This window comes from Talaromyces stipitatus, genomic scaffold (genome assembly GCF_000003125.1).
Source record: "Talaromyces stipitatus ATCC 10500 scf_1105507295541 genomic scaffold, whole genome shotgun sequence".
Classification (NCBI taxonomy): Eukaryota; Fungi; Ascomycota; class Eurotiomycetes; order Eurotiales; family Trichocomaceae; genus Talaromyces; species Talaromyces stipitatus.
In genome coordinates, this window is record NW_002990115.1 from 3,327,900 (window position 1) to 3,354,264 (window position 26,365).

Genomic DNA, 26,365 nt, shown 5'->3' on the forward strand with positions numbered 1-26,365 from the left:
TGGTTGCTATGTATATTATTTGAACCTCATCTGGTCAATCACCAATCTATTGTAATCATGTCATATCACATTTATCAAAAAACAAGGGACAGACAGTAGCTTTGGAGCTTCCATTCATGTGGTCATGATCGTAATTCGTTATTGTGTAGAGACCCCTGTAATCTGGCATGCATTTAATGTCAAATGATAGCACGAAGCGGGAGGATCTTTGGAGCTGAAATTAGGAGGTGCCAGCCTGCGCTTAGAGGGATCTGTGGGCTGCGGTTGATGTGCCTGTCTTGAGTTCATCCATAATGGTTCTATGTCTTCAATGATGCCTGCACAGCCCCATACTACATCTCTGTCAAATAGTCCCGGCATGCTGTAAGCTGACCATTGTCGCATCGATAAATTCGATCAACTTTAATCAAGAGCTGTCATTCATATGCATATGAAGCCAAAATACTGTCGAGGTAAGAGAGCCTTGCATGGACAACAACTTTGCAATTCCTCATGAAGCTTCAGGGTTCGGATGCTCAATACCGATTCGAAAAAGTATGCATGTTCAATAGCCAGAGACTTTACGGATCTTTTGAAGCATTGCCCATATCCGTTATGTCAAGAGGGAAGCAAGCGCTCTTAGACTGAAACAGTATCAGCCCAACGAAGTTACTGATGGGAGCCAGTGCGATTTACTCGCTGATTACTCACCTAGGTGACTGGGGAGCAAAAAGTTCGCGATCCCTTCTTTGATCTGGTATTCATGGCCACAATTTGCGCAACACAGCTTTCCTTCAACCACCTGTGTTTCCATAAGTAGTTTGTGCAGATCTTTTAGCATACTTTCGTCGATTTGGTCATCGCTGGGTTTGATGCTGGAAATATCGGGGAATCCAAGCTGTTCGGTTCACGTCTAATGTCAACTCCCAATTTTCAAAGCTAGAGTGCAAACAGAGAATCAGCAGACTCACTTCTTGTGCCGTAATTCTCAAAGAATCCCAATCGATTCGTGGTAGGATATTCCGGATCAGGTCGGGGTTGAAATCGAGCTCTTGCTGTTCCAGCTCTGCGTCTTTGAAATGGAGTGGAGTGGACGCTGGTGAAGCCCGGCAGCTCTTCACGGCGCAAGTAAGGAAATTGACGGTGATTACTTTCATGTTGAACTGATGACGATATTGTCGCTGGGTGTAAGTGCGCTTGACGTTGAGAACTGAGTGACTTTGTTGATGTGTGGAGGGGCAAGAAATTTTTCCAAGCTCCGTTGGGGCCGACCATTATTGGTTGATCTGTAACTACAGAAGGAACAACACTAGTAAATTTCACGAACAGAACTCTATACATACTGAATTTTACCTAGGTACTGTACTCCTATGTATTCAAAGCAGCGCATTAGTGTGTGGTTGTCATATTACCAGTGTCCAATCTGGAAGGAAAGGTTTTATAACTATATTATATAAGATACCTACGTCTGCTCACCGAAGAATAACGTCCACAAGATCCATATCGGCAATATCGTAGTCCTTCAGTTGCGAATTTGGGTCGAGTATATCCCCATCAAAAGATAAGGATATCCTGCTATCCGAAGATATGTTTCGTTTGCTTCGGAAATGGGTAATGATCTGGAGGACAGGTGTCCGAGGCAAGACCTTCACTCGCAAATCACCATGGCCGGGACTCTTTAGAACAATATGGAATGTATTCTGCTTCTCATCGGCTTCGTCCTCAACTATTTGCGGAGTAGGTAGGGCTGTCTCAGTACGCGCTCTTTGTAAAGCGTCCGTCACAGCCTCGACGTGGATGCGCAAGACACCATGCGGCTCATCCTCAAAATCCAAACCACTAGACGGCATAGCACTAATATCAAGGCTCTTACACGTCGTGACATCGAACAATCTTCTTTTATTCCAAGTCAAGTACACTGAATCAGTCATTTTCTGATCAAACCCTTGTCGTGCGCACCATGCTAAGCGAATATCTCGGAATCGTTGTGACATATGTCGCCGAACAATCAACGGTCGAGTCTTCTCAATCTCGGACGTGACTAGTATTTCCACAATAAAATCGTCCTTCTTGTCTGCCTGTCTTCCTTTATCCTGACTATCAGGCACGGTTTCCTCTCTGACGTTCGCTGATGAGTCATCTTTCGAGGGTGACGGTTTTGTATGCTTTTCCGACGACAGTATAGACCGGTGAGGCAGCGAGGAGTTTTCCATGCATGGTGGTTGTTCAACGACTTCAACCTCCGGTGATACCATTCTCTGTTTATCAACAGCCAACCCCCCTTCTGACGCGCCCTCGTCATCAGAGCGCTCGGAAGATCCCCGGCGCTCAATATATTCAGTACTGCGCGTTCTAGCTGGCTGTTCATCTTGCGGAGAGGGACTAAGTGATTTATTGTTGTTTAATTCCAGACCATCGTCCTCTATTAGCCCATCATCCTGGTCTGATATGCGGCGACGTTTGGAAGATCGGACAGCACTCTTGGTTGGTTGGGCGGCGGGCTTCAGCGCAGACTTCGCAGCTTCTTCGCGACGCTGTTGTTTATTTGCCTTTATAATGTCATCGTATGTCTGATGGGAACGGCGATAGAATTCGTGGGCAGAAGGCTCGTCGGCTGTATTAGCCCAGGCTGGCTTATTGAAAAATGAGCGCATCGAGTTATTGAGAGCTCTGAGTCATGTGCTGTTCTATATGTACTTCTTGGGATGCAGTCTTCGGATGTTGCTGCGATGGAAATCATTTGGAGTATCAAATACGATTAACACGCAATATTACCGCTAGACCTAATAAGGTCTAGTGTATGTAGTACGGAAATAGTCGACGCTAATTGGCGCGTTCGTTTGAAAGAAAAAAAAAAACTGAAAAAGACGGAATAAAATTCAGGCCCTGTTGGGAATCGAACCCAAATTTGCGACATCAGAAATCACCGTGCTAACCGTTACACTACAGAGCCGGTGTGGTCAGCCGCGGCAATCATTTACTACCAACGAGAAAGTAGATTGAACCACCTATTTCTTCGTCACTTCATCTCTACTCTTCAGTCATTGACACGACTCAACGGACAATAGCATCCAAGAACCAGCACGTTACAACCATGGAAAACGGGAACCAGTCAGAAGGCAAAGATCCTTCGACTTTCCTCGGCGAAATAACCGGAGCTCCCGTGACAGTGAAGCTCAATTCTGGTGTTGTCTACCAAGGTATGGTCTTGACTGGGAGGGCGTTCAACCGTTACTAACTGCGACTGGGGAACAGGCGAACTTCAATCTGTTGATGGATACATGAATATCGCATTAGAGAAAACAGAAGAATATGTTAATGGGCAATTGAGGCGGTCTTACGGTGACACTTTTGTCCGTGGAAACAATGGTATTCTATCCTGCGCTTTTTCGCTATACGTGTCTGATCAAAGCTAGTGTTGTACATCGCGGCACGATAATCTCTGAATATCCCTCGCCAAATAAGACCACCTACCTCCCTATCGTGAATTCGCAGCTACAGTCAACGAGACTGGTTAGACGCCGATTAGACTACGATGAAAAGACGGAATCGGCATGATTCAGTAATCGCCCTCTGGCCTTGCGCTTAGCTCTAGAAAACAATACTCAGTACTTCAGTGACGAGTTTGAGAGAATGCACTGGAAGATCAAATGTTGATTTTTAGTATCTGAAGAGTGATATTGTGATACTGGTCAGTGACTTTTGGGATGGCGCGGTACTCTCCTAGATATTATACACGAGGCCATGACAGTTGAGAGATAAAGATGAATTCGTGGCAAGGAAACAGACAGTAGGACTTATTCCATAATAAATGATAAATGTGAGAGAAGCTGAGTGCAAAGAAACCCCACTGTGGTATATGCCCGAAAATTCGCCATCGGCCCAGTCAGGACCTTTGTAAATAGCATGTGGCCCGTTGATTCCTTTCTTATAAAATTTGTCTTTCCTACATAGAACACAAGTTAATTCACAAACTAACCAGTGAACACAAACCGCTTGGGTTTATATTCCCTCTTGCAGTGCGGGGTCAGCGCATAAAAATCGCAAAGCAACAAATTTTTATTTTCTGATATACCAACTCCACCAACATGTCTCTTCAAGCCATCAAATACTTCGACAACCAGTTGCAAATAATAGATCAACTGCAACTCCCTTTCGTCACCGAATATATTCCCATTCGATCTGCGCAAGATGGTTGGTATGCGATTAAAGAAATGCGCGTCCGTGGCGCCCCCGCGATTGCGATTGTCGCAATCCTGTCGCTTGCCGTTGAGTTGAACGAGATACACACAGCGGGGAAATTGTCATCTTCTTCGGAAGAGGTTGGCCTGTTTATCATCGAAAAGCTCCACTACCTCGTCACCAGCAGGCCGACTGCTGTCAACTTGGCTGATGCGGCGCGCAAGTTCGAAAACATGGTGACTGAGCACACGAGGGCCCAGGATTCTACGGGACAGTCACTTGTTGCCGCGTATTTGAAAGAGGCGGAATTGATGCTCGTTCATGACCTTAGTGACAATCAGAACATTGGCGAGTACGGAGCAAAATGGATTCTTGAGCGAGCAGCGACACAGGGCCAAAATAAGGTCAATGTTCTCACACATTGCAACACGGGGTGAGTATCAAGCCTACAATCCATAATTTGTTTCTTTTTTACAGGCTAATCGAGAAAATAGCTCGCTTGCGACTGCGGGGTATGGTACAGCCTTAGGTGTCATCCGATCGCTTCACGCCAAAAATGCACTGAACCGCGTATACTGCACAGAGACCAGACCTTATAACCAAGGTGCGCGCTTAACAGCGTACGAATTAGTGCACGAGAAGATGCCCGCAACCCTTATAACAGACTCCATGGCTGCGTCCCTACTCGCCAAATCCCATTCAAAAGTATCGGCAATTGTTGTCGGTGCAGATCGAGTAGCGGCTAATGGCGATACTGCGAACAAGATTGGAACATACGCTCTTGCCGTACTCGCAAAATATCACGGAGTTAAATTCCTTGTGGCTGCACCGCGGACGACCATTGATCGAGGAACTCTGACGGGGACTGAAATAGTAATCGAAGAACGTGCCCCATCCGAGGTGACTACCATCAAGGGTCCCTTGCAGGGGCGCGTGGGAGACACTCTGCAGATGGAGACCATTCAGTTGGCAGCCACCGGTATCGACGTATGGAATCCTGCATTTGACGTCACACCAGCAGCCCTTATCGACGCTGTTATCACCGAGAAGGGAGTTGTGGAAAAGGGCTCAGATGGTTTCTTTCATTTCGATGCGCTCTTCGAGGAATCGGCTTCTTCATGATGCGTTGGTTGCTTATCGCCGGATGACTGACTAGACCCTCCCTTTCCGTTTGGTCGGGTTTCTTGCTGCCCGTCAGGAGGATTGTCTTCTACCGCGGCTAGGAGCTCGTCTATCTTTTGCTCTAGCCTAGCCAAATGATTTTCCAAAGCAAGAGCTGTGTTTTCGCCGCTAGATTTAACTTGGGTTAGCTGAAATTCCAGGAGGGGCTGTTCCTCGAGAGACGCACTGGGCTAGGTCCTTGAAAGCCTGTTATAGTCAATCTAAATTAACAATACGTGACCGAGAGGGGACCTGTTTCTCAAGCATAAAGGGGGAAATCTTGTGTAGCAGACTCACCTTTGCTAAGTCCAGATCATCTGCTGAGCCTGCCATTTTCCCTTTTTCAATAGCCCCGCCGCAAGGGTTGGAGTGGAGGGGTTTGTTTGTTCGACTTGAGGGGATAAGTGCGACCAATGTGGTTCACTTTCCTTCTTCTTTTTGCCTTTTTTCAGGTACAAGACGTATGTAGAGGCCAGTTGGATTCTTAATGGGGTACAATAATACACCCGAGGTTGCCTCAATAATTGTGTCGTTGATGGGAGAGATGCGGAAGACACGAATCAGATGCTAGCTCGGAATGACTAATGTTCCGGGCCGACGGGGAGATCTACTTCTATATTTATCCCATTTACGTACTCATCGAGTCCTGAAACGACATTAGAACTCCAAAACAGCTCTTTCATGAACCCCATATCAATCCTCTATGGCGTGATGTACCGAGACGATCTAATTGAGGCGGAATATTAGGTTAATAAACTCATATTGAGATCCCGGATGGAAGCTTTTCCCATCAACCAGCCTTGGAAGCCAAGCAGTTAGAGACCAGCTTTGGTAGCTCAATCCATTATTGGGTCACATACCTCACGAAGCCTTTCTTTCTTGATCCGTGCAGCCAAACATAAAAATAGAATGAGCACTGCCACGACTCCTAGATTAGGAACCATCAATTGCCCCCTGAATTAGATCTGACAACTGACAGTCATTCTCACTATTCTACAGATCGTTCGATAGCGTTATCTCGTAGTGGGGAATATGCATTCTTCCTCTTCTCTGTCTTTTCAAGTTGATCTGCGAGTACGTACTGCTACTCATACAATATCCTAGGATTTCGATACCAGTGTATTACAATACGGTATGGATCTTAATACAGGGAACAGGTGCATCTGTCATACCTGATGACGAAAGTCGTCCAACAAGTAAAATACGAGCTGGTAATTTGATTACACGCTGGTTTGAGACATGGTTTCAGCAGAGTGGACACCAACCAGGCCAGGGACTTCTCTGCCAATGTCTGGAACCTCCAATCGCCACGCCTAGCATAGCCCACATTGTGGAGATCTTCGGTATCAGCGACCGCCATTCGAAAGTAAATACATAGTAAACAGTCAATGAAGAAAGCACGTTTTTGTTTGTTAGCGTACAGAGTCTCGTATTGGCAGTGTAAAATACCGGCTGGCCTGCCCCTTCCTTTTGTATTCAGGGCGCTGAGGAAGGAGCAACTAACTAAGATTCAGCTTTAGGACTAGTGGGGAAATCAATTGTAGTAACACCATTATTTATATCTTCATTCTCTTTCTCTCCCTCTTTCTTCCTTTCCATTCTGCATATTCTTCGTCATCTTTCATCTACTTCTTCCCTGTGAATCATCCATCCTCCATCCTCCATCCGACAACCTACTCCTCTCTTTCAACCGTTGCCCGGCAAGAGCAGCTGCCTCGATCTTACACCTCCAGTTCGCCGGCTCACTCGTTCTGACCGCCTCCCCACCTTTTTCTCACCACAGACAAAACACCTCTTCATCCACTTCATCTCTACTGTCAATTGACTCGCTGTTCCCTTTATTATCGTGTTTACAGTAAATTGTCTACTTTCTTTCAACGTTTGAATTGAACAGCAACCATGTGGTACGATACAAAGAAACACCAACTCTATTATTCTTTGAAACCTGGATAAGCTAACTCTAATTCTCAACAGTGGTATCTTCGGTTACATCAACTACCTTGTCGAGAAGGATCGTCGGCACATTCTAGAGACTCTCGTCAATGGTGAGTTTTCCACAACCCCGCCAACCACCATCTGCACGGACGCTGACCAGTACTTGTCTGATTCTAGGTCTTTCCAGACTCGAGTATCGTGGATATGACTCCGCTGGTCTAGCTATTGATGGAGACAAGAAGAATGAGGTTTTTGCTTTCAAGGAAGTCGGAAAAGTCGAGAAATTGAAGGCCTTGATCGCTGAGTCAAATGTCAATCTCGACAAGACCTACGATTCCCATGCTGGAATTGCCCACACTCGCTGGGCTACTCACGGCCCTCCCTCTCGCCTCAACTGCCACCCTCACAGGTAAGTTCTGTCTAATAAAACCAGAATTCAGAATGCTAACGTCTCGTAGGTCTGACCCCAACTGGGAGTTCTCTGTTGTTCACAATGGTATCATCACCAACTACAAGGAATTGAAAGCCCTCTTGGAGAGTAAGGGCTTCCGTTTCGAAACCGAGACCGATACCGAATGCATTGCTAAATTGGCCAAGTACCTTTACGACCAGCATCCGGATATTGACTTTACTGTCTTGGCCAAGGCCGTCATCAAGGAGCTTCAGGGTGCTTTCGGTCTTCTCATGAAGTCCGTCCACTACCCACATGAAGTGATTGCTGCCCGCAAGGGTTCTCCTCTCGTCATTGGTGTCCGCACCTCCAAGAAGATGAAGGTTGACTTTGTCGATGTCGAATACTCCGAAGAGGGTGCTCTTCCTGCCGAACAAGCGTCTCAGAATGTGGCTATCAAGAAATCGGCTGCCAACCTTCTCGCCCCCCCAGACAAGTCGCTTTTGCACCGTTCACAGTCTCGTGCTTTCCTTTCGGACGACGGAATCCCCCAGCCCGCAGAATTCTTCCTCTCCTCTGACCCTTCTGCTATTGTCGAGCACACTAAAAAGGTCTTGTACTTGGAGGATGACGACATTGCTCACATCCACGAGGGTCAGCTCAACATCCATCGCCTGACCAAGGATGATGGCACCTCCAACGTCCGTGCTATCCAGACTATCGAGTTGGAATTGCAGGAGATCATGAAGGGCAAGTTCGACCACTTCATGCAGAAGGAGATCTTCGAGCAACCCGAGTCTGTCGTCAACACCATGCGTGGTCGCTTGGATGTCGAGAACAAGAAGGTGACTCTTGGCGGTCTTCGTCAGTACATTTCCACAATCCGCCGTTGCCGACGCATCATCTTCATCGCTTGTGGAACCAGTTACCACTCTTGCATGGCCGTTCGCGGTGTCTTTGAGGAGCTTACTGAGATCCCCATCGCTGTTGAACTCGCCTCCGATTTCTTGGATCGTCAAGCTCCTGTCTTCCGTGACGATACCTGTGTGTTTGTGTCTCAGTCTGGTGAAACTGCAGATTCTCTGATGGCACTCCGATACTGCCTTGAACGTGGCGCCTTGACTGTTGGTATCGTCAACGTTGTCGGCTCCTCCATCTCCCTCCTCACTCACTGTGGTGTTCACATCAACGCCGGCCCTGAAATTGGTGTCGCCTCCACCAAGGCCTACACTTCGCAATTCGTTGCCATGGTCATGTTCGCGCTTTCCCTCAGCGAGGATCGTGCTTCCAAGCAGAAGAGACGCGAGGAGATCATGGACGGTCTTTCTAAGATATCTGATCAGTTCCGTGAAATCCTCAAGCTCAATGACCGCATCAAGGATATGTGTGCCAAATTCTTCAAGAACCAGAAGAGTCTGTTGCTTCTTGGACGTGGTAGCCAGTACTCTACAGCATTGGAAGGTGAGCCGGCTCTTTTATCCCACTTGTCACAAATTTTCCGAATCTAATATATCTACTGTAGGTGCCCTCAAGATCAAGGAGATCTCATACCTCCACTGCGAGGCTGTCATGTCTGGTGAATTGAAACATGGTGTTCTTGCCTTGGTTGATGAGAACCTCCCCATCATCATGATTCTCACTCGGGATGATATCTTTGCCAAGTCATTGAACGCATATCAGCAAGGTGAGTTCTTTTCTATGCACTTGCTACAGGAACATAGCAGCTAATCTTTTACATAGTCATTGCCCGTGGCGGTCGCCCCATCGTCATCTGCAACGAGAATGATGACGAGTTCCCAGCTTCCCAGACTGAGAAGATCGAGCTCCCCAAAACGGTAGACTGCTTGCAAGGTCTCCTTAACGTGATTCCCTTGCAGTTGATTGCTTATTGGCTTGCCGTCGGTGAGGGATTGAACGTTGATTTCCCTCGAAACTTGGCCAAGTCTGTCACAGTGGAGTAGAGTGTTTTGCTTGATACATCGGTTCGCACAGGAGTCTAGGGAGATATGATAGGCAGTTCATCGGCCTGGGTCATCATTTGCTTGTGTTTTAGCTTTTAGCTGTTTTGATCAGAGTAAATCACTGGTGGGTATTTGAGCTTTAGAGAACATTAATGATATATACAATGAGTTTCATCCTTCAATAAAATGACGTTCTCTGGCTGTATTTTGTTTCGCGAAAAAGCTCCTCGTAGCAGCTGTACATTAAAAAGAGCGGGTTGTTTCTCTGAGTGAGGCTAGTAGGGCGATTATGGTAATAAGCTTATGCATCTTGCTATGTGGAGACACACCCCCCCCCCCCCCCCAACCACAATTAAGATCCCAGTAAATCGGCGAAAATGACTTGACCACTCTACCTTATTCCTCCTCAGTCATACCTCTAGTCTGACAAAATCCCACTCAATATACAGAAATACCGGAGCTCAACCCAAGACTACAACATGGCTTCAATCAAAGGACCCGGCGAGCGTGAAACCTACGATGGTCAGTTAATTGTCCACGGAGATCCCCGCATTGCTTGTCTTGCTCGCTCCGTGCTGAAGCGCTATCATCCAATTGATGCTAAATCTTATTAAATAGGTACTGGACTCCGAATTGCCATTGTGCATGCTCGTTGGAACACAACCATCATCGAGGCGCTGGTATCCGGAGCTGTGAATAGCCTCGTCTCGACGGGAGTCTCGAAGGATAATATTGTCATCCAAAGCGTTCCTGGAAGTTATGAATTACCAGTCGCAGTTCAAAAGTTAGTTTCAATCTTGTTGAATTTGATACGCGCTGCTCATGGACACACAGCGTCATGGTATGGAAAGCAAAGCTAACCGTGCGTGGTATCTGTGTAAAGTATATATAGAGCATCTCATGTCCAAGCTGCCGCCAGCTCGTCGACAGGCGATATAGCCGCAACAGACCTTCTATCTTCATCAACTACCGACCTGAGTCAGCAAGCCACCACCTCTTCTAATACCGCAGCCGCATCAACAGCTCCCTTCGACGCCATCATCGCCATCGGCGTGCTTATTAAAGGCGAAACTATGCACTTTGAGTACATCGCCGATGCCGTCTCGCACGGTCTCATGCGCGTTCAACTTGAGGCTAATGTCCCTGTTGTCTTTGGGTTGTTGACTCTGCTGACCGAGGAGCAAGGTCTTGAACGGGCTGGATTGGGAAGCGGGAAGAAGCATAACCATGGTGAGGATTGGGGCCATGCAGCTGTCGAGTTGGCCTTGAAGAAGAAGGGGTGGTCTGAGGGGAGAATTGTGGCATGATAATGTTTTATTCAGAACTGAGACTGGGACTTGGATAGGAGGGCTTTCTTTACGATATCATAGGAGGATTGAATCATAAGTCACCAACAGTGTGACCAAAGTAGATCAGACTACTTGCGTAGAAGGCGAAAAGAAAAGGAATTAATACAACAAAGAAAATTCATATTCTAGGATGTCTGATTTATTCTTCCATTCGCTCTCCCTCGCTCGTCTTTTGACCTTCCTCTTCCTCTTCATCTTCGCCCTCAATCGCCGCCTTAGCAGCCTTTTCGGCCTCCTCGAGCAATTCACGAGGCACCTCCTCATGCCGTCCCTTAGTTGGTCCGTCAAGAGAGCTGATCCATGTCATTTCGAGTTCGAAATCCTTATCTTCTTCATGCGCGACGTAGATAATTCGAGCTGCTTCCTTGACACCATCGAGAAGACTGAGATTTCCCGAGGGAAGGTCAAGTTTCTCGAGTTCTGCCTTTGCTGCTTGTCGTCCTTTGCCAGTCGCTGCACCGTAGTAGCCCTATATGAGATAAAGTCAGTCAATATTTCACGCAAATACTCGAATAGAATAATGTGAGTATCCTACCCAGTATAGACCACTAGGTTCAATCATATACAGCCCTGGACCACCAGCTTTGAGGTCCTTGGCTTTCCCACCAGCTCCGACACTGGGTCCTGTTCCTACTTGACCATCCACAGATAACTCTGCCTCAGAGTCCCAGCCTCCCACTATCGAAGTAACACCGAAAGGACGGACGCTAGAATAAAGGGTGTAGGCTTGAACATAACCGCCGAGCCGGTTGGCGAGAGCTGATGTTGGAATAGGTCCTTTGTAGGTCTTTCTCCAGGAAGCGGCTTCGTCTCGCGCTCTTGAGACGAAATGTCGTCCATCAGGTACAAGGCCAGCGGAGACCTATAAGACACCGAAAAGAGTGCAAGTCAGCAAATACGGTCCTAGATAGATGTATATAATAGCCGTACAATGCCAATGTTTCGGTCAACAGTTGCTATTCTCTTATTCGCACCAGGCTTCAACAGCTTGCTTGTAATCAATTTCTCCACAGCAAGGACAACACCATCTTTGCATCTTATACCAATAGCGGTGCCTCCATTCTCAACGGCTTTGACGGCGTATTCAACCTATTCCATGGAAAAATTGAAATGAATTAGCAATCTATGGAAAGGTTCAAGGTAGTATAGACGTTTTCCTTACCTGGAAGTTCCTGCCATCGGGAGAGAAGACGGAGTTTGAAAGATCGTAGCCTGTGCCGATAGAAGTCTGGAAAGAATACAGTTAGGACATCTTTCAAATCCGATGATGAAGAAATTGCTGGTTAACCCACCATGGTGGTTGATCTAGAGACGGCTGAGCTTTGGAGTGTTTTCTTTTGGAAACCGCAGCTGCTATGTCGATCTATTGGAACAATAAATCCTGATATCAATAGTTGAATATTTGATTTGTCTTAGAGGATAAGAGATGGCAGTGTGAATGATCCGAAGCTGTTGGTGCTGCGGGCTTCGGAGAGTGATGCTGGAGATGCTGAAGCTCCTGGAGCTAGGATCGCGTCAACCCATATCTGCCTGCTGCGGCCTCAGGCACCAACAGTAATGCAAGCCACGTGACTGTGCTTTCGTAGGCTGTCTCATAAGCCAATCTACATAAGCCTTGATCAGCTCTTAATATGTCGCACTACAGAACAATCACATACAACTAACAATATCTGATAAGGTACTTTTACAGATTTAGTTCTATATGCTCTTCAGAACTCAGCTGAATCATGTGGGCTTCGTTCATGTGGGATAATTATGGGTGCCCAATTAGGCAGCTATTCCCACATGAATTGATTCCCACACTAGAGGGCATAGAATATGTAAAACATCTGGTATATGTATATTTCTTGTCAAACACACAGTGTAGGAGAACCCTCAGAGTCACCGTTTGCGCTTCCGTCACAGCTTCAAAGTTCCAATCATTGCAGTACTTGTGATCTTGAAAGCGACTGCATAGTACCGTGTAATTCAAATAACCAGAATGGCATTCAATTGTCCCTATTGTGGCCATACCGCACACTCTACAGCAATGTATATGACATGCGAGGAGAGCGCTCTATGTCAGCAGGTTAGTTATTGCCTACCTTATTTCCGAGTTCATTCGAAACAAGCCCACCGACGGGCGACGAGTTCAATAGCTGGATGGAAGACAGAGCTGAGAGCCCACTGACGGATCAAACTCTAGTGCGGTCTATCAGAATCCGATGCTTGGCTTCGAAACCAAGAGGATGAACTCGTGGCTCGTTTTTCCGCCTACAGTCTCACACCACAGGTTGAGCAGGTTCCGGAGAGCAAATCGGTTGCCAATCGCATCGTGTATGCTTCTGCTGCCGCACACAGCTTCGTTGTCTCGCCGTATAACAGGAATGGCCACCTGAATGTGCCCGGTAAACTCGATGAAGCTACTTGGTATGTCTCTTGTCTCGGCTCGCAAGTCGATCAAAATGTCGCACGACTAACATCTCTAGGGTAGCGAAAACAAGTCCAAGAGCCTCTGATTCATTCGATGTGGAGATGGATAGCGAGCCAGAGCTTTCCGATACTACCACAGTAGACAGCAAGCGCTCCAGTTTCAATGTTGACAAAAGCTCCCCTTCGAACCCCATCGACGAATTAGACCATGAAATCTCACAGGCGGAGCCGTATATGTCTCTTGGATACCAGCATGATCAAGACACCACAGTGCACCATCTTCAAGATCAACATTTAGCCCAACCGGAAGAGCCTTCCACTGGTTCACCGTACACACCATGCAAGGACCCTGTCTACAATGCGCGGAATTGGTGGGATTATGGCGGAGGGCGACTTGAGTATCGCTGGGACTGTATGAGAGATCATGGAATGTGATATGGCCAGGGAGCGTTCGTCGATTGAAGCTGTTGCAATCTTGGTGAGGTTAGGTTGTTAGCGGCAAAGTGATGATCCGGATAATCGGCAGGAGCTTAAGAGCTTGCTGTGCAACCTCAGGCAGATATATCCTCACTCTTCATACGTACATGCAATATGACGCATGTTGATTGCATCGCTGAGCTGTATATCCAGTCATTCATGAACTGTTAGAGAAGAACAGTTAAGAATAAGAAATAAACAATGGAAGAAAATAAATACGACGTAATTTGAGTCTGCCAATGTTTGGCGTGCCTTCGATCCGATGCTCGTTACTTACAATACCAAGGTCCGACTTCCGGAAGACTGCAATGGCAGGCCATTAGGTGCCAAGCCGGTATTTTTGCGTAATTGTCTCGTATTACAGCGAAAGGCGGGCATTTTTCCTTTCACAGCGGATCCCGTCTGTAACCATTGCATCCCATCCCATGCATTTTTCTCTCTCCAATTTCCCCAATCTCTGCAATTGCTCTCCCTTCGCACAATTGTTCTCTTTCGCGTGGCTTTTTCTTCAGACGGAAGGAGGTGATATCAACGATCAGGATGTTCTCTCTCAGATCTTCGCAGCCCACGCAGGTATGATGCCCATAATGCGCCCCTCTTAGCGGAACTAGGAACTGGACACTGACGAGCTGTTTAGGCTATCCTGCGCGCTGCCACTTCCACCAGCCGCCCATCTTTTGTTGCAACAAGGTGTAAGCGAAGCTTCTAATCGCCTCTAATTGAATTGTGCGAGACTAATTGTGTCGTGTTTAGCTATGGCCACGGTTCAGTCTGATATCTTCAAGCCCACAAAGTACGGCGGCAAGTACACAGTGACTTTGATTCCAGGTACGGATATATTGTAACCGGATTGGCTTGGAAAGCTACATGAGACTGATTATTATCCTGTCCTTCAGGTGACGGAATTGGTGCCGAGGTCGCTGAATCAGTGAAGACTATTTTCAAGGCAGATAACGTCCCCATTGAATGGGAACAGGTTGACGTTAGCGGCGTGGATACTGGAAACAAACACTCCGAAGAACTTTTCAGGGAATCAATCGCCTCTCTGCGACGCAACAAGTTGGGTCTCAAGGGTATTCTTCACACACCCGTTGAGCGCTCAGGACACCAATCCTTCAACGTCGCTTTGCGCCAGGAGCTCGATATCTATGCATCCGTTGTCCTTATTAAGAACATTCCTGGTTACAAGACCCGACACGAGAATGTTGACCTCTGCATTATTCGTGAGAACACCGAGGGTGAATACTCCGGTCTCGAGCATCAGTCTGTCCAGGGTGTCGTCGAGTCTCTCAAGATTATCACCCGCGCCAAGTCAGAGCGCATTGCCAAATTCGCTTTTAGCTTTGCTTTGGCAAACAACCGCAAGAAGGTTACTTGCATTCACAAGGCCAACATCATGAAATTGGCCGACGGTCTTTTCCGCAACACTTTCAAGAAGGTCGCCGAGAACTACCCTACTTTGGAGACCAACGACATGATCGTTGACAACGCTTCCATGCAAGCTGTCTCCCGTCCTCAGCAGTTCGATGTCATGGTCATGCCCAACTTGTACGGTGGTATCTTGTCTAACATTGGTGCTGCTCTTGTCGGTGGTCCCGGTATCGTCCCTGGTTGCAACATGGGCCGTGAGGTCGCTGTCTTCGAGCCTGGTTGCCGTCACGTCGGTCTCGATATTAAAGGAAAGGATCAGGCTAACCCCACTGCTTTGATCCTCTCCGGATCTATGCTCCTCCGTCACCTTGGTTTGGACGAACATGCCAACAGAATCTCCAAAGCCGTTTATGATGTTATTGGTGAAGGGTAAGTTTTCCTAAATGACGATATCAACAATCAAATTCGCACATCACTAATGCCTTTAATAGTAAAATAAGAACTCGCGATATGGGTGGTGTGGCCACAACCCATGAATTCACTCGGGCTGTTTTGGATAAGATGGAGGCTGCTTTCTAGAATTCTTGTCGCTACTTGTACTCGGGGATGGCGCTGTGAACTTTTTATTGAGACACATGTACACTTATATTCATAGAGTTCACGCATTTGTCTTAGCTTTTTTATCTACAATGTAAAATGCATAAAATGCACTACGTTGAGAAGGTCGTGTTTGACATGCGTGGATAGGCGTACACAATGAACAACAGTATTTGGGTATCAATTTATGAAAATTCATAACTCCTGAGAGAAATGAAATACTATGCTAGTAACATGACGTCTGATAAGCGGCGAGCGATCCTCGCTTGCGCTCTGCTACCTGGTCTCTCATCATATAAGATGAGCGTGATGACGGAGGATCACTGGCGTGCGACATAAACGAGCAGGAACTGCAACATAGCTTGCTAGAGTCTTGCTAGACCTCAGAAAAGAAGGGTGTTGTGGACACAAGGTGTCGTGTGTAAGTATGAACTGCAAGAATCAGGACCTTCAAAAAGCAACCCGTCTCTTCCTTCCAGTGTACTTTGAACTAGCCTTGACGACTTTGCCTTTCCGCGCCATTTGCTCCTTCTTTCTCAAAATCCACGCTTTGCTACCTTTCTTCCCCTGTAATGATCTCGCAATTTTAGCGGCGTTATCCCTTTTGCGCGAATCCACGATATCAACACCGTCCATGCCACCAACGACACCAGTAATGTCCCCGTTCAGACCTCCTCCACCCACAGTAAGCACAAGGTATGTCTTGCTATTTTTGGTGCCTGGATCATCTTCTAATATACCAGCACCAAAGCCCGCCTTGACCGCAGCTGAACTGATCATGCTACGCTGGGCATCGTTTTTAGGATAAAACTGACACACTGCACGTCCACCCCGCCGTAAACTTGCATAAAGGCCCTCAAAGAAGCGTTTTAATCTGCCCTCGGGGCTCACATCGCTGGTCTCTGCATTACAAAGCCATTGGATAGCGCTAATACTGATCGCTGCATCGAACGAGCCGGGCCGGAAGGGTACTCCTTGGCCAATATCAGCCAGGAATAAATCGCCTTCGACTTCTCGTTGTAGAGCGACATCGAGCATGCTTGGAGAAATATCCATGCCAATCCACATATGTGGACCGCCTTCGTCCGGAGGTACACTGGAAAGAATTTCGCCTGATAAACCTGATCCACAGCCGAGGTCGAGAATGAGTGATGGGCTTTGTAGGTCTAGTAATTCCAAGGCTCTGTGCGTCATATCAGCCTGGATATTGCGTATTCGAGAGGAGGTCGTATATTTTCGGGATTCATTGTCGTTATAAAAGAGATCGGGGGGTCTGTCTTGTGTTAGTTTATTTTCTTGACTGAGGAGGGGCTTTGCAAACTCACAGGATATCTTCAGGACGCGACATGTTGGAATGTTTGTCGTATTATTAGGCCGAGAAAGAATATGCTTGATTGACAACGACAAGAAATTCCTAGTCCGGACTAATTGAAGTGAATGTGGCAGGACAATAGAGTTAGTTGATTGGGATGGAGGAAAACCGAATTTGTACAAATTTTGTGTTGCCTCAGGCAGAACAGCGGAGAGGACCCACACCGATTAAGTTGATTGTTTCTCTGGCCTATCATCATCAGACTATTAAGCCAACTTCATTGCATTGCAACTTTTATTTCGACATACTTGCCAACGACACATGCTCGTAAAGGACAGATTTATGAGAAACATACTGTCATAGACTTCGATTTTCATACCCGGTGGTATAGGCATATACATCACCAGACTAAAACGGAACAAGCTTCTACACCCGCTACTTGGCGCAGCCCTCGATATATCATCGTCGATTCATACAGCCAACAACCTGTTTCCCTCTCCAGCATGTGGATTCTTCCACTCGTCGGGTATACAGGGGTTGTTGCAGGCTTCGCTTTCCTGACACTGGCCATTGGTACGTCCTTATTCTATACTTTGAAAGGCTTATCCAAGCTAATCAGTTGTCTATTGAAACAGCTTCAGGATTATACTACCTCTCCGAACTAGTCGAGGAACATACTGTCATCGCCCGCCGAATCCTCTCTCGACTCATATACAGCGTCATCATAATTCAAATCCTCCTATGGCTCTTTGACAGTTTCCCATTTACCCTCTCCCTCCTCTCCATAATCTCCCATCTTGTTTATGCAAGTAACCTTCGGAAATTCCCCATCGTGAAGCTGTCCGATCCGCTATTCATTCTGTCATGTTTACTGGTTTGTCTGAATCATTGGGTTTGGTTCCGCCATTTCTCGAGACCGCCTGTTCCCTCTTCTTCCTCGCGCGATGCGACCTCATGGCGTCGACCGTACCAGCCGGACTATGAGAATATGCCTACTTTCACTGAAGTAGCTTCTTACTTCGGACTGTGTGTGTGGCTGGTTCCATTTGCACTGTTCGTTAGTCTGAGTGCTAGTGATAACGTTCTTCCAAGTATTGGATCGGAATATGCCACCACGACTTCTGCTTCTACCTCCCTGCCCGAAGGTGGTAAGATTAAGAATGTTGGACTTGCAAAAGCGCTGGTGGATAATGTTAGAGAATGGGCTTCGGAAACCGGTGAACTATTAGGGTTTTACCAGGGAGATCGGACAAGGAGGTTCCTGTAATATAGAATATATCAGTGATTTGCAAAAATATGATGAACTATTTCACGACCAAGTCACGGACCACAATATGGATGAAAATAAAGTAATGATTGTATTTTTTATCAAATGACTCGCGCCAAAGTCAGACTGTCAACAGCACACAAGTGCTGAAATTCAATAGAGAAAGGGTATAAATATAACAACTTAAAGCAATCGATAGTTAAACGCTCCGATTTCAACGCTGATTGAGTGCGAAGAGGGCCGAAGTAAGCCGTCAAGACCATACATTGTCCTTTTCTTTGCAAACAATTGAAACAGTTGGCCTTGTTAACCAGTGAATGAGATCAAGCCATGAGAAGGTAAGAAAAGGCAGATATTAGCATGTCATGTATGATTTCGTGACATTCATCACATAAATGGTAAATGGTAAATGGCGTAGAAGGTTAAGGAATAGATGGGAGTATTGAGAAACGAAGAACAGAAAATCATTATTCAAAGGCGGATTCGTGTGTAACGAGATCTGCAAGCGACAGTCAATTATCTCTTCATCTTTCGATAATGTGCTATGGACTCACTTTGATCTTCTCCCATTCGAGGCAAAGGATTTTTGTAGTGGCCCATGTCCATGAAAAGCATAGAACTCTCTCTGCGTTTTGCTTTGGTAGACCTCATGTTCTCATTCGGATCCAACATACGAGTCATACGGTGCGGATTAGAAGATTGACGTGAACGAGGATCAACGCCTCGTTGGCCTCCATCATATGACGGAATCATGGGAATGAACCCAGTGTCGTAGTTCGCTCTAATTGCATCTTGAGACTGATGGTGATCGGCATCATCTGGTACGTAAAACGATGTCTGGCCGTACGATGGCGTTGGAAGTTCCGAGAACATTTGACGTCGCGGAGAACGAACGTCCTCCGGTATTAAAGAAGCTGGGGCCGCCTGAGCTTCCACATGGTTAAGTTGATGCGGTGCATCAGTGAAGATGCTATCATACTCTGTGAGGAATAGGGAGAAGACGGGCGCAGGCATGTTCAACGTTGGTGCGAAGACGATACCGACATTGCGAACTGTCATCTTGTTCACGTCGGAATTGTTGATGATGGTAATGAGATATTGAGAAATGGCCATTAGAAGGGTTAAGTTGGGTTTGGGAAGCATATGCACTAATGCATTGAGAGCAGCGATCTTCCGGTCATGATCATCCAATTCTAGACAAAGTTAGCTTTGATGTTTGCACTATTAAGACACAAAAATTTACCAGGTACCCGTCTGAATTCAGACTGAAGCTCGAGCGTTAAGACAGTGGTTGGTAGTTCGCGGAGGTATTGTTTGAATAGTGAAGCCACTGCATGGACGTCGTAGTAATGGTCACCTTCCAAAAAGTCCACATCTCCTTCAGTGTTGAACCGTTCCTTAAGTGCCTTGATCACAACATTCGAGCCACTCAGCCTGAAAATCCCTTCTTCCGAAGCAGCATTCTTTGCTTGCAAGTACTCAAGGCAGCGATACACTACAGCAGGCAGATCCGCATCAATGTTTCTAGGTCCACAGTACTGTACTGCTTCTGCCAAAGGCATCCCGAATACTGGTCGAACCGAGCCTCTCCTTTCTGTTGAGGATTTGTGATGAGACTCAGATTCTCCACCCTGAGCCAAGTCCGAGGATGAATGTCCTCGAAAGCCCCAGATGCTTCGCTTCTTTTCTTTTACTGAAGTTGCGGCCTTGTTGCCCCATGCCCCTACATCCTGGATTACAACTCCATTAGTTGGGCCGGAGATAATTTTGGAGTTGTTATTTCCCGCATTGGCAGCATCAGAAATAACATGATCGTTTGATGTGGGAGATCCTCTGCTACCTTCGTCCACCTTTGTTCCAAAGACGGGAGGTGCAGCAGGAACGGCATCATCATATTTGAAACTCTGCACAGAGTCCTGTACATCCATGTCGGGACTCTCTGTGCCCTTGTGTCCCTTTTTATTACCCGCAGGGTATTTTCGAGTCTTGGTGTTTGACGTAGCTGAATGTTTTGTGGAGCTATTCGAGGACTTCGCCTTCGTTTTCTCATCCCCCGATGATGGAATCTCAACGTAATGCAGTAATGCATCAACCCAAGAATCTCTCTCCGCGTCACTTTCAGCACATAGAACATGTCGCACAAGGGCTGAGGTGTCCTTCTTCTTGGGTTCCAAAATGAGAAAAGCGTGGCGGTACTGATTGTCAGAGTCATCGTCGGCTCGGGACGGAGATTGATTATGTCCGTTCTGAGACTGCTTGCCTATCTGTGCATTGGGTATCTTGATTGTGCCCAAATGCGCACCGCCAGGACCCTCAAAGTACTTGAGCTCAGGGCCATGTAGCACAAAGTACCTGGATTTCCACCCGCCGAAATTCTTACCCCTCTTCGTCAGATAACCCTCCTTTCGTGGTCTGCCGTCAGGACCACGAACGAGTTCCGGTGTGGACTTGCCATTGGCTTTCATCAAAACAGTCTCATCATCGCGTGGCTCAATTGCATCGGAGCTCAAGAAGCGACAAATGACCAAAGCTGTAGGCTCTGTCATCGGAGTATCCAGAAGAGTTTCAAAATACAAATTCAAAGCTTCCCTTCTGGCATCAATCTTGGCTGGAGAGTGGCCACTGAATATTGCGCGGTCTGGTAATTTCCCGGAAAAGTCGCATGATTGACGGACTTGCTGGTCAAGTTGTGGAAGGGCCAAAATCGCCTTCTCTACACGCCATAACTCCGCTCCATCGTAGCGGGAGAATACACTGAGGATGAAGACGGGTTCTTCTTCTGGTCTACCGCCGACGTAGCTGTTTCTAGACGGGCGAAGTCGGGAGGATGCAACCTTAACTTCGATAGATGGCAACGCATTCGGTGGTAGAAGAAGGCCAGGATAATTTTCCGAAACAAGGCCTTGATATATAGTCTTATTAAAACCATATGGCGAGTGTGGGCTATCAATCTTCACGGAGACGTCGATAGATGGAATCTGATATCCAGGGCCTTCGGGAGATTGTGAAGGTTTCTGCGCCTGCAGGTCGGGCTGTTTGGTTGCCCGGGGAGATTGAGGAAGAGGCGTGACAGTGCCTCTTGGTGACATCGGCGGCGAGAAGGACATACCTGTTCCTTCCCTAGGTTGTCTTGGAAGAGGAGATCCCAGGGGACGGTCTCCAGGCCGAGGACTTAAAGGTAAACCAGAAGGGGGGGACATTCCCCTTCGATCCGCTAGTGGCATAGGCTCCAATTCTTTCGCATTGATAATGGCTGCCAGAGATTCTGTCGCAACAAATTGTCCACCAGCCATTTGCGAAGGAGACTGTGCAACAATCTTTCTGGGGCTAGAGGGAAGTGCGCCGGGGGCAGCAGGAAATGATGCTTGCTCGCCAGATGAAGGTTCTGATGTCTGCTTTTTCGACCTACTGCGAGCTTCCTGTTCGCGGAAGGCAGCAGCTTCACGTTCCTTATCATCATCTTCCCTTGTTCTTCTTCGCCCTCTGTCGACATCCTCGTGCTCCGAGTCGGAATTCTGAAATGCATGCGGGTCTATGGGAGAGCTGCGGCGCCCCATATGGCTGAGATTGAGAGGGGCAGGGGGGGGTTTGCGATTTGGCGGCGGTAATTCAGGGGGACCATGGGTGTGTTGCGATCCTGACGCGAATTGATTGGCATTTCCTGTAGGAAAGCCGCGTGATTGAGTTGGAAGGACAACATTATTTTCAAGAGCTTCAAGTTCTACATCTTTGTTTGAATGCGAAACGGAGAGTGGTGCTGGCTCCGGAACACTTTCAGTCGAGTCTTCAATAGGGGTTGAGTCATCCTGAGGCGAGCCAACTGAATTCTGCTGGGGTGGAACGTCCATAACGATAGTCGCATTCGACTTCTGATCTTTCGACGTCGCTTCCTTCAAGGGCAAAGACTGCTGGCTGTGGCTTGGTAAGGGTGGCGGTTGACTTTGCAATTCTTTCAGCTTCTTCCTGTATCGATCCTTGTCCTTTATGGCACGTTCAAGATCGTTATTTAACCCTAACACAAGAGCACGCTGTTTCTCGAGCAGTCGCCAGAGTTGGTCATTCCGCGCGATTGCATGTTGCCTATCCTTAAGCAGATGTAGAATCACTGCTTCAGCAGAACCAGCTGCTGTAATTATATTATTAATATCGGACGGTTTCAAAGAGTTCAGGTCGATCGAGGAATTGTGTGAATGAGATGCGGACGATATAGAGGAAATTGCGGAATCGATCGAGGATGTCCGTGGCATCATCCTTGGTCCGCGGTTATGGAGGGCATTCGAAGGAGTTTGCGCTGGCGAACTGAAGGGCGAGTCATTAGAAGGAGAAGATCTGATAGCGTCGCCCACCATATGGTGCCCGCCGTTTACAGCATCCTCATCCATTCTGCATGCTCAAGTTGACAACCGCGACCTTTTGCTTAGCTTAACGTCGGGTGTTCCGGGATCACCCCTGGAGCGAAGACGATAATTCGATTCCGTGTGTAAATCGACTCTCGTGTATTATATATATATATATATATATATATATATATAGATTGCCTCTATATATCCTGCGCGACTTATTGGCGTATCATTTAGTGCTCAATGGAATAATTGCTGGATCAGATAAAAGACGGAAGAGGGGCGGTCGCAGGAATTGTCTGTAAAAAGTGAGGAGAAATCACGCCCATCCGAGCGCAAGGTAAGAAGTCTCGTGATCGCGATTAGGCCAGGTCACTGGAAAATATCCTTCGAAGCACCTGCAGGTACTTTCTAGCCTGTACTCGAGGTGAGTGACGGTTGATGATTGAACGAATGAATTGCAGAAAAGGGGCGGGTAGAATGGATTGTATAGTCGAAGGACGGGTTTGCATACCGAGCCTGAAGAACAACACACGAGCAGAAACAGCGAATCGAATTGAGCAGGCGCTGGAAGCTCTGGACACTTGATCACGACTCGAAACAGTCCCTAGGAGGGAGAGTGCAGCGGTGTAACTTGTCACAGAGGACTGAAACCCACGAGATTCCCCTGGCGCCAAGTTGCTCTCCTCACAAAGAGTCCGGCCGGGGTCAGGTGGGCAGCCGCCTAACCGGGAGAGGCTTAGTGGAAGAGCCGCGGCCGCTCATTAGCTCGTCCTGAAATTACCCTGAGCTTACGTACATTTGAATCTTTGAAGATACTGTCATTCGATACTTGAGACACGTACGTATTAGAAATGCTAGTGACTAAAGAAGAGATTTCATAAGATTAGGTGCTGTAATCAGATCATTATATTTACACATATTTATTTTCCAGGATATCGCCATGCCAAAAACTACAGTTTTTGACTGTCGCCGAGAGAACCCCAGTCTGCTTCATTCATATCGCATACTTCCTGAACACAATGTACTTTTCAAAAGAGCTATCAGACTGCTGCCTTTGGCACCCCAAGAAAAGAGACAGTGTATATAATGTAACGCCGCGAGAGAACCCTGATAACGCCTGCAATGATGGTCGAGAACGGTCATTATCGTACAGTATGTTTAAACAATATTTCCGGCCATGCCGAGGAAGATGGCCTGCGCGGCGAGCTGTAGCGACCAGAAGCCAACTTTCTTGAATCGTCGCATGCGTGCTTGTTCGTCCATTACGTCCGCGGCGAACGCATCGTATGCCTGGAAGAATGGTTAGCTTGCTATCACGAATCGTGAACGTTGGGAATGCGTACCGCAGCAGAGAGGTCATCCATGAGACCGCTGTCAAAAACAGTCCAGCTCCCGTCAAAGTCGCTGAGTCTCTTCACAAGTCGACAGTGTATAGGAATGAACGTGTGTCGAGAGTTGATGTATGCCACAATTGGCCGAATCAAAGCACTGTTGATATATGAGAGATCTTTTGTAAACAATGGGACAACGGCCCGCACATTAGTGAGATGGATGCGTAGGTCAGTGATGATGAATCGTTTATCATTTCCATCGTCAGCCGGAACAAGACTCAGTGTGTTGGTATTTTGTGCACATTCATCTGTTGCTCCAGTATGACTATGTGATGTTACTGTGGCTTCAAATCGGTCATAAAAGTCCGAGACAAATTTGGCCAAAGACTCATTGTCGTCTGCAGGGAGCATAATATCTGCAACGATATCAACAGCACCTTCGTGTATCCAAGAGAAAGGGCCTTCGACACCACGGTTCAAATGATCGATATTGAGGCTATCAATTCTAATTCTGCTTTGTTTTTTCCAGGGCGTCCCCTTTACAGTTTCCTCACCGCTGGCAGTCAACTGAGCTCCAGTAAAGTTGTTCGTCTGACGAGGGTGAATCGTGAAAAGCGAGTTGTCAAAAGACCCAGACATCATGTTCGCAGACATAAAATCATAAAAGAGCCATTGTTTTCTAAGTTGCGGAAGATCGCAAGAGAATATGCTCACTGCAAAAGGTCTGAAATTGTTAGGTTGGTAGACTGTCACAAGAAGATCTTCCATCTTGAAAGAATCGATCTCGAAATCTCCTGGATTATGCTCATGGCGGTAAGACTTCGGATCAGCATTGTCGTCTGTCCAATGAACATGAGTGCGATCAATGACGCCCCTTATTCCCTTGACTTCCACATCCCGTAAGAGTCCTTTGCCATTGAACCATTTGGTGAAAGACAGTGTCACGTTGACAGTATCAATGGAAACGTCAAATTGTGTGTAGTTCGTGTCTTCTTCAGCGACCACATTACTCGAATCGGTTTCTTTCGCGTCGCTCGCTGCAGCGGCTGCAGCGGCGGCGGCGGCTGTCTTCGATGATCCCTTACTTACATTTCCGTGGCCATGACCGGGTCTACGGGAAACGAACACATTCTTGAATGTAATAACACCGTCTCTCCATTTTGGCACAATGGCAGATTCGAAGACGACTTGGACTCCGGAGGATGATGTGAGGTAATTTCCGACCCAACGAGCTAGAGTTTCTATGTACGGTCAATCACATGTTAAATGAATTGGCTGAAGATATATCTTACCTTGTGCGAACACAGTATTTATTGTGAGGATAATAAGAGAGAAAAAAGTCGTTGTTCCAAGAATCACCCAGAGGACATGACCTAATAGGACCCATGAGAAAAGCGCGCCTATTTCGTCCAGATTGAATGGACGAACGCTCCTTATGGAAAACCATTTGAACCTGACCCGTAACCTTGACCAGAACCCGGTAGCTGCTGCTAACAGTTCTTCTTTTGTTGGTCGATGGAATTGGTGAAGATTGGGGAGGCGTTCACGGATATTCCGATGCAGTAATGAATATTCTCCATGGTCTTCTTTGGTGGATTGCTGGGTGACTTTATCGCTCTTGGAATCATTGCTTGGGTTCTCAGTAGGATCGTCTCGTTTCGTATGTAAGGCGCGCTTCCAGATCTGTCGCGAAGATCTGGATAGTACACCCTGCCGGGAATACTGGTATAATTTAGGTGCACATGATGTCGCCTTTCCTCCGCTAGAAACAACAGCAGTACGAGTTGCTCCGTTTTCAACAACTGAGCTCGTAGAGAGTCCGAGCAGTAAGAGACTGCCAGAGGCAAGTTTCCCACTGATTCTGGAGTGATTTCTGGATTGAGAGTCGTGAAATGCTCCGGACCGATAGGGGCTTTGTGTTATGAAACTCCGTCTAAACTGGATTGCAAGACCAATATTGACGCTTATTCGAGCGTCATAAAAAAGAAACGGACTCGCTGCTTGCCGAAAGACATTCAGCTGATGTCCAATTGTATGAGACATTCTCTCCGTTACATCCTGAAGGAGAGCAAGAACGAGAAATTCTGAGGTGATAAGCAATGAAACGGAGGGAGATCCAGACTTGCTCGAGAAAAGCTGCTGCCGCCTCTGGGCCAAACTAGGCTTAGTCCGCAATGAAATCATCCTATCCTTGAGTGGTGGCAGGTGCACTTGTTTGCAGCGTTTGCACCCAACATTTTTTTCCGTCACCCCACACAGTTTGTCGAGATATCAAAAGTGTTGATTGAATCTTTCCT

The 26,365-nt window shown here is 47.1% G+C and overlaps 13 protein-coding genes and 1 non-coding gene across 15 annotated transcripts, besides 1 other annotated feature; 7 read left to right on the plus strand and 7 right to left on the minus strand.

Moving 5' to 3' along the window:
- Nucleotides 1-44: 44 nt before the first annotated feature.
- TSTA_035750 (adoMet-dependent tRNA methyltransferase (MTase) complex subunit Trm112, putative) lies at nt 45-1,212 on the minus strand. The gene is made up of 3 exons (XM_002480738.1): nt 951-1,212; nt 691-877; nt 45-623 (listed from the first exon to the last, which is right to left on the minus strand). The coding sequence occupies exons 1-3, from the start codon at nt 1,134-1,136 to the stop codon at nt 619-621; spliced, it is 378 nt and encodes a 125-aa protein (XP_002480783.1). The 5' UTR covers nt 1,137-1,212; the 3' UTR covers nt 45-618.
- A 156-nt stretch (nt 1,213-1,368) lies between these two features.
- On the minus strand, nt 1,369-2,633 carry TSTA_035760 (uncharacterized protein; the record flags this gene model as incomplete). The annotated part of the gene is made up of 2 exons (XM_002480739.1): nt 1,369-1,402; nt 1,456-2,633. The coding sequence occupies 2 exons, from the start codon at nt 2,631-2,633 to the stop codon at nt 1,369-1,371; spliced, it is 1,212 nt and encodes a 403-aa protein (XP_002480784.1).
- A 227-nt stretch (nt 2,634-2,860) lies between these two features.
- TSTA_035770 lies at nt 2,861-2,932 on the minus strand. The gene has a single exon. It is a non-coding gene; the product is annotated as a tRNA-Gln (tRNA).
- TSTA_035780 (U6 snRNA-associated Sm-like protein LSm6, putative) lies at nt 2,915-3,898 on the plus strand. Its single transcript, XM_002480740.1, has 3 exons — nt 2,915-3,179; nt 3,235-3,348; nt 3,396-3,898. Exons 1-3 carry the CDS (start codon nt 3,074-3,076, stop codon nt 3,416-3,418), a joined length of 243 nt encoding a protein of 80 aa, XP_002480785.1. The 5' UTR covers nt 2,915-3,073; the 3' UTR covers nt 3,419-3,898.
- A 69-nt stretch (nt 3,899-3,967) lies between these two features.
- Nucleotides 3,968-5,646, plus strand: TSTA_035790 (translation initiation factor, putative). The gene is made up of 2 exons (XM_002480741.1): nt 3,968-4,594; nt 4,656-5,646. Exons 1-2 carry the CDS (start codon nt 4,068-4,070, stop codon nt 5,281-5,283), a joined length of 1,155 nt encoding a protein of 384 aa, XP_002480786.1. The 5' UTR covers nt 3,968-4,067; the 3' UTR covers nt 5,284-5,646.
- A 1,575-nt stretch (nt 5,647-7,221) lies between these two features.
- On the plus strand, nt 7,222-9,789 carry TSTA_035800 (glucosamine-fructose-6-phosphate aminotransferase; the record flags this gene model as incomplete). The annotated part of the gene is made up of 6 exons (XM_002480742.1): nt 7,222-7,226; nt 7,297-7,367; nt 7,435-7,666; nt 7,716-9,109; nt 9,171-9,332; nt 9,389-9,789. 6 exons carry the CDS (start codon nt 7,222-7,224, stop codon nt 9,607-9,609), a joined length of 2,085 nt encoding a protein of 694 aa, XP_002480787.1. The 3' UTR covers nt 9,610-9,789.
- A 164-nt stretch (nt 9,790-9,953) lies between these two features.
- TSTA_035810 (DMRL synthase family protein) lies at nt 9,954-11,430 on the plus strand. The gene is made up of 3 exons (XM_002480743.1): nt 9,954-10,131; nt 10,228-10,393; nt 10,493-11,430. Exons 1-3 carry the CDS (start codon nt 10,089-10,091, stop codon nt 10,914-10,916), a joined length of 633 nt encoding a protein of 210 aa, XP_002480788.1. The 5' UTR covers nt 9,954-10,088; the 3' UTR covers nt 10,917-11,430.
- Nucleotides 10,489-12,427, minus strand: TSTA_035820 (proteasome subunit alpha type 3, putative). Its single transcript, XM_002480744.1, has 5 exons — nt 12,251-12,427; nt 12,121-12,186; nt 11,889-12,047; nt 11,494-11,820; nt 10,489-11,427 (listed from the first exon to the last, which is right to left on the minus strand). Exons 1-5 carry the CDS (start codon nt 12,251-12,253, stop codon nt 11,098-11,100), a joined length of 885 nt encoding a protein of 294 aa, XP_002480789.1. The 5' UTR covers nt 12,254-12,427; the 3' UTR covers nt 10,489-11,097.
- Nucleotides 12,428-12,823: 396 nt separating this feature from the next.
- Nucleotides 12,824-14,057, plus strand: TSTA_035830 (uncharacterized protein). Its single transcript, XM_002480745.1, has 3 exons — nt 12,824-13,026; nt 13,144-13,367; nt 13,427-14,057. Exons 1-3 carry the CDS (start codon nt 12,940-12,942, stop codon nt 13,803-13,805), a joined length of 690 nt encoding a protein of 229 aa, XP_002480790.1. The 5' UTR covers nt 12,824-12,939; the 3' UTR covers nt 13,806-14,057.
- Nucleotides 14,058-14,267: 210 nt separating this feature from the next.
- TSTA_035840 (NAD()-isocitrate dehydrogenase subunit I) lies at nt 14,268-15,956 on the plus strand. Its single transcript, XM_002480746.1, has 5 exons — nt 14,268-14,420; nt 14,485-14,539; nt 14,601-14,675; nt 14,744-15,647; nt 15,710-15,956. Exons 1-5 carry the CDS (start codon nt 14,388-14,390, stop codon nt 15,795-15,797), a joined length of 1,155 nt encoding a protein of 384 aa, XP_002480791.1. The 5' UTR covers nt 14,268-14,387; the 3' UTR covers nt 15,798-15,956.
- Nucleotides 15,957-16,265: 309 nt separating this feature from the next.
- TSTA_035850 (methyltransferase, putative) lies at nt 16,266-17,163 on the minus strand (the record flags this gene model as incomplete). Its single annotated transcript, XM_002480747.1, has 2 exons — nt 16,266-17,088; nt 17,141-17,163. The coding sequence occupies 2 exons, from the start codon at nt 17,161-17,163 to the stop codon at nt 16,266-16,268; spliced, it is 846 nt and encodes a 281-aa protein (XP_002480792.1).
- A 265-nt stretch (nt 17,164-17,428) lies between these two features.
- TSTA_035860 (Golgi apparatus and endoplasmic reticulum protein Svp26, putative) lies at nt 17,429-18,842 on the plus strand. Its single transcript, XM_002480748.1, has 2 exons — nt 17,429-17,700; nt 17,763-18,842. The coding sequence occupies exons 1-2, from the start codon at nt 17,631-17,633 to the stop codon at nt 18,392-18,394; spliced, it is 702 nt and encodes a 233-aa protein (XP_002480793.1). The 5' UTR covers nt 17,429-17,630; the 3' UTR covers nt 18,395-18,842.
- On the minus strand, nt 17,917-22,776 carry TSTA_035870 (Rho GTPase activator (Bem3), putative; the record flags this gene model as incomplete). Its single annotated transcript, XM_002480749.1, has 3 exons — nt 17,917-18,893; nt 18,949-19,587; nt 19,638-22,776. The coding sequence occupies 3 exons, from the start codon at nt 22,774-22,776 to the stop codon at nt 18,862-18,864; spliced, it is 3,810 nt and encodes a 1,269-aa protein (XP_002480794.1). The 3' UTR covers nt 17,917-18,861.
- A 118-nt stretch (nt 22,777-22,894) lies between these two features.
- Nucleotides 22,895-22,926: a microsatellite.
- Nucleotides 22,927-23,586: 660 nt separating this feature from the next.
- On the minus strand, nt 23,587-26,252 carry TSTA_035880 (mitochondrion biogenesis protein (Mdm31), putative; the record flags this gene model as incomplete). Of its 2 annotated transcripts, XM_002480750.1 has the most annotated exons (3): nt 23,587-24,027; nt 24,081-25,309; nt 25,361-26,252. In XM_002480750.1, 3 exons carry the CDS (start codon nt 26,250-26,252, stop codon nt 23,896-23,898), a joined length of 2,253 nt encoding a protein of 750 aa, XP_002480795.1. In that variant the 3' UTR covers nt 23,587-23,895. The 2 variants fall into 2 exon arrangements, with proteins under 2 accessions (XP_002480795.1, XP_002480796.1); XM_002480751.1 differs by having other exon boundaries at nt 23,587-25,309.
- Nucleotides 26,253-26,365: the final 113 nt, after the last annotated feature.

Coding starts and splice junctions, on each gene's coding strand:
- TSTA_035750 (XM_002480738.1), bottom strand. CDS start 1,136: ATGAAAGTAATCACCGTCAATTTCCTTACTTGCGCCGTGAAGAGCTGC. Junction 878..950: donor TGAGAATTACGGCACAAGAA/GTGAGTCTGCTG, acceptor TGAACCGAACAG/CTTGGATTCCCCGATATTTC.
- TSTA_035780 (XM_002480740.1), top strand. CDS start 3,074: ATGGAAAACGGGAACCAGTCAGAAGGCAAAGATCCTTCGACTTTCCTC. Junction 3,180..3,234: donor TTCTGGTGTTGTCTACCAAG/GTATGGTCTTGA, acceptor ACTGGGGAACAG/GCGAACTTCAATCTGTTGAT. Junction 3,349..3,395: donor TTTTGTCCGTGGAAACAATG/GTATTCTATCCT, acceptor GATCAAAGCTAG/TGTTGTACATCGCGGCACGA.
- TSTA_035790 (XM_002480741.1), top strand. CDS start 4,068: ATGTCTCTTCAAGCCATCAAATACTTCGACAACCAGTTGCAAATAATA. Junction 4,595..4,655: donor CTCACACATTGCAACACGGG/GTGAGTATCAAG, acceptor TCGAGAAAATAG/CTCGCTTGCGACTGCGGGGT.
- TSTA_035810 (XM_002480743.1), top strand. CDS start 10,089: ATGGCTTCAATCAAAGGACCCGGCGAGCGTGAAACCTACGATG. Junction 10,132..10,227: donor CGAGCGTGAAACCTACGATG/GTCAGTTAATTG, acceptor CTTATTAAATAG/GTACTGGACTCCGAATTGCC. Junction 10,394..10,492: donor TTACCAGTCGCAGTTCAAAA/GTTAGTTTCAAT, acceptor ATCTGTGTAAAG/TATATATAGAGCATCTCATG.
- TSTA_035820 (XM_002480744.1), bottom strand. Junction 11,821..11,888: donor TTGACCGAAACATTGGCATT/GTACGGCTATTA, acceptor GGTGTCTTATAG/GTCTCCGCTGGCCTTGTACC. Junction 11,428..11,493: donor AACCTAGTGGTCTATACTGG/GTAGGATACTCA, acceptor TATCTCATATAG/GGCTACTACGGTGCAGCGAC.
- TSTA_035830 (XM_002480745.1), top strand. CDS start 12,940: ATGGCATTCAATTGTCCCTATTGTGGCCATACCGCACACTCTACAGCA. Junction 13,027..13,143: donor AGAGCGCTCTATGTCAGCAG/GTTAGTTATTGC, acceptor ATCAAACTCTAG/TGCGGTCTATCAGAATCCGA. Junction 13,368..13,426: donor AAACTCGATGAAGCTACTTG/GTATGTCTCTTG, acceptor TAACATCTCTAG/GGTAGCGAAAACAAGTCCAA.
- TSTA_035840 (XM_002480746.1), top strand. CDS start 14,388: ATGTTCTCTCTCAGATCTTCGCAGCCCACGCAG. Junction 14,421..14,484: donor GATCTTCGCAGCCCACGCAG/GTATGATGCCCA, acceptor CGAGCTGTTTAG/GCTATCCTGCGCGCTGCCAC. Junction 14,676..14,743: donor CACAGTGACTTTGATTCCAG/GTACGGATATAT, acceptor CCTGTCCTTCAG/GTGACGGAATTGGTGCCGAG.
- TSTA_035860 (XM_002480748.1), top strand. CDS start 17,631: ATGTGGATTCTTCCACTCGTCGGGTATACAGGGGTTGTTGCAGGCTTC. Junction 17,701..17,762: donor TTTCCTGACACTGGCCATTG/GTACGTCCTTAT, acceptor CTATTGAAACAG/CTTCAGGATTATACTACCTC.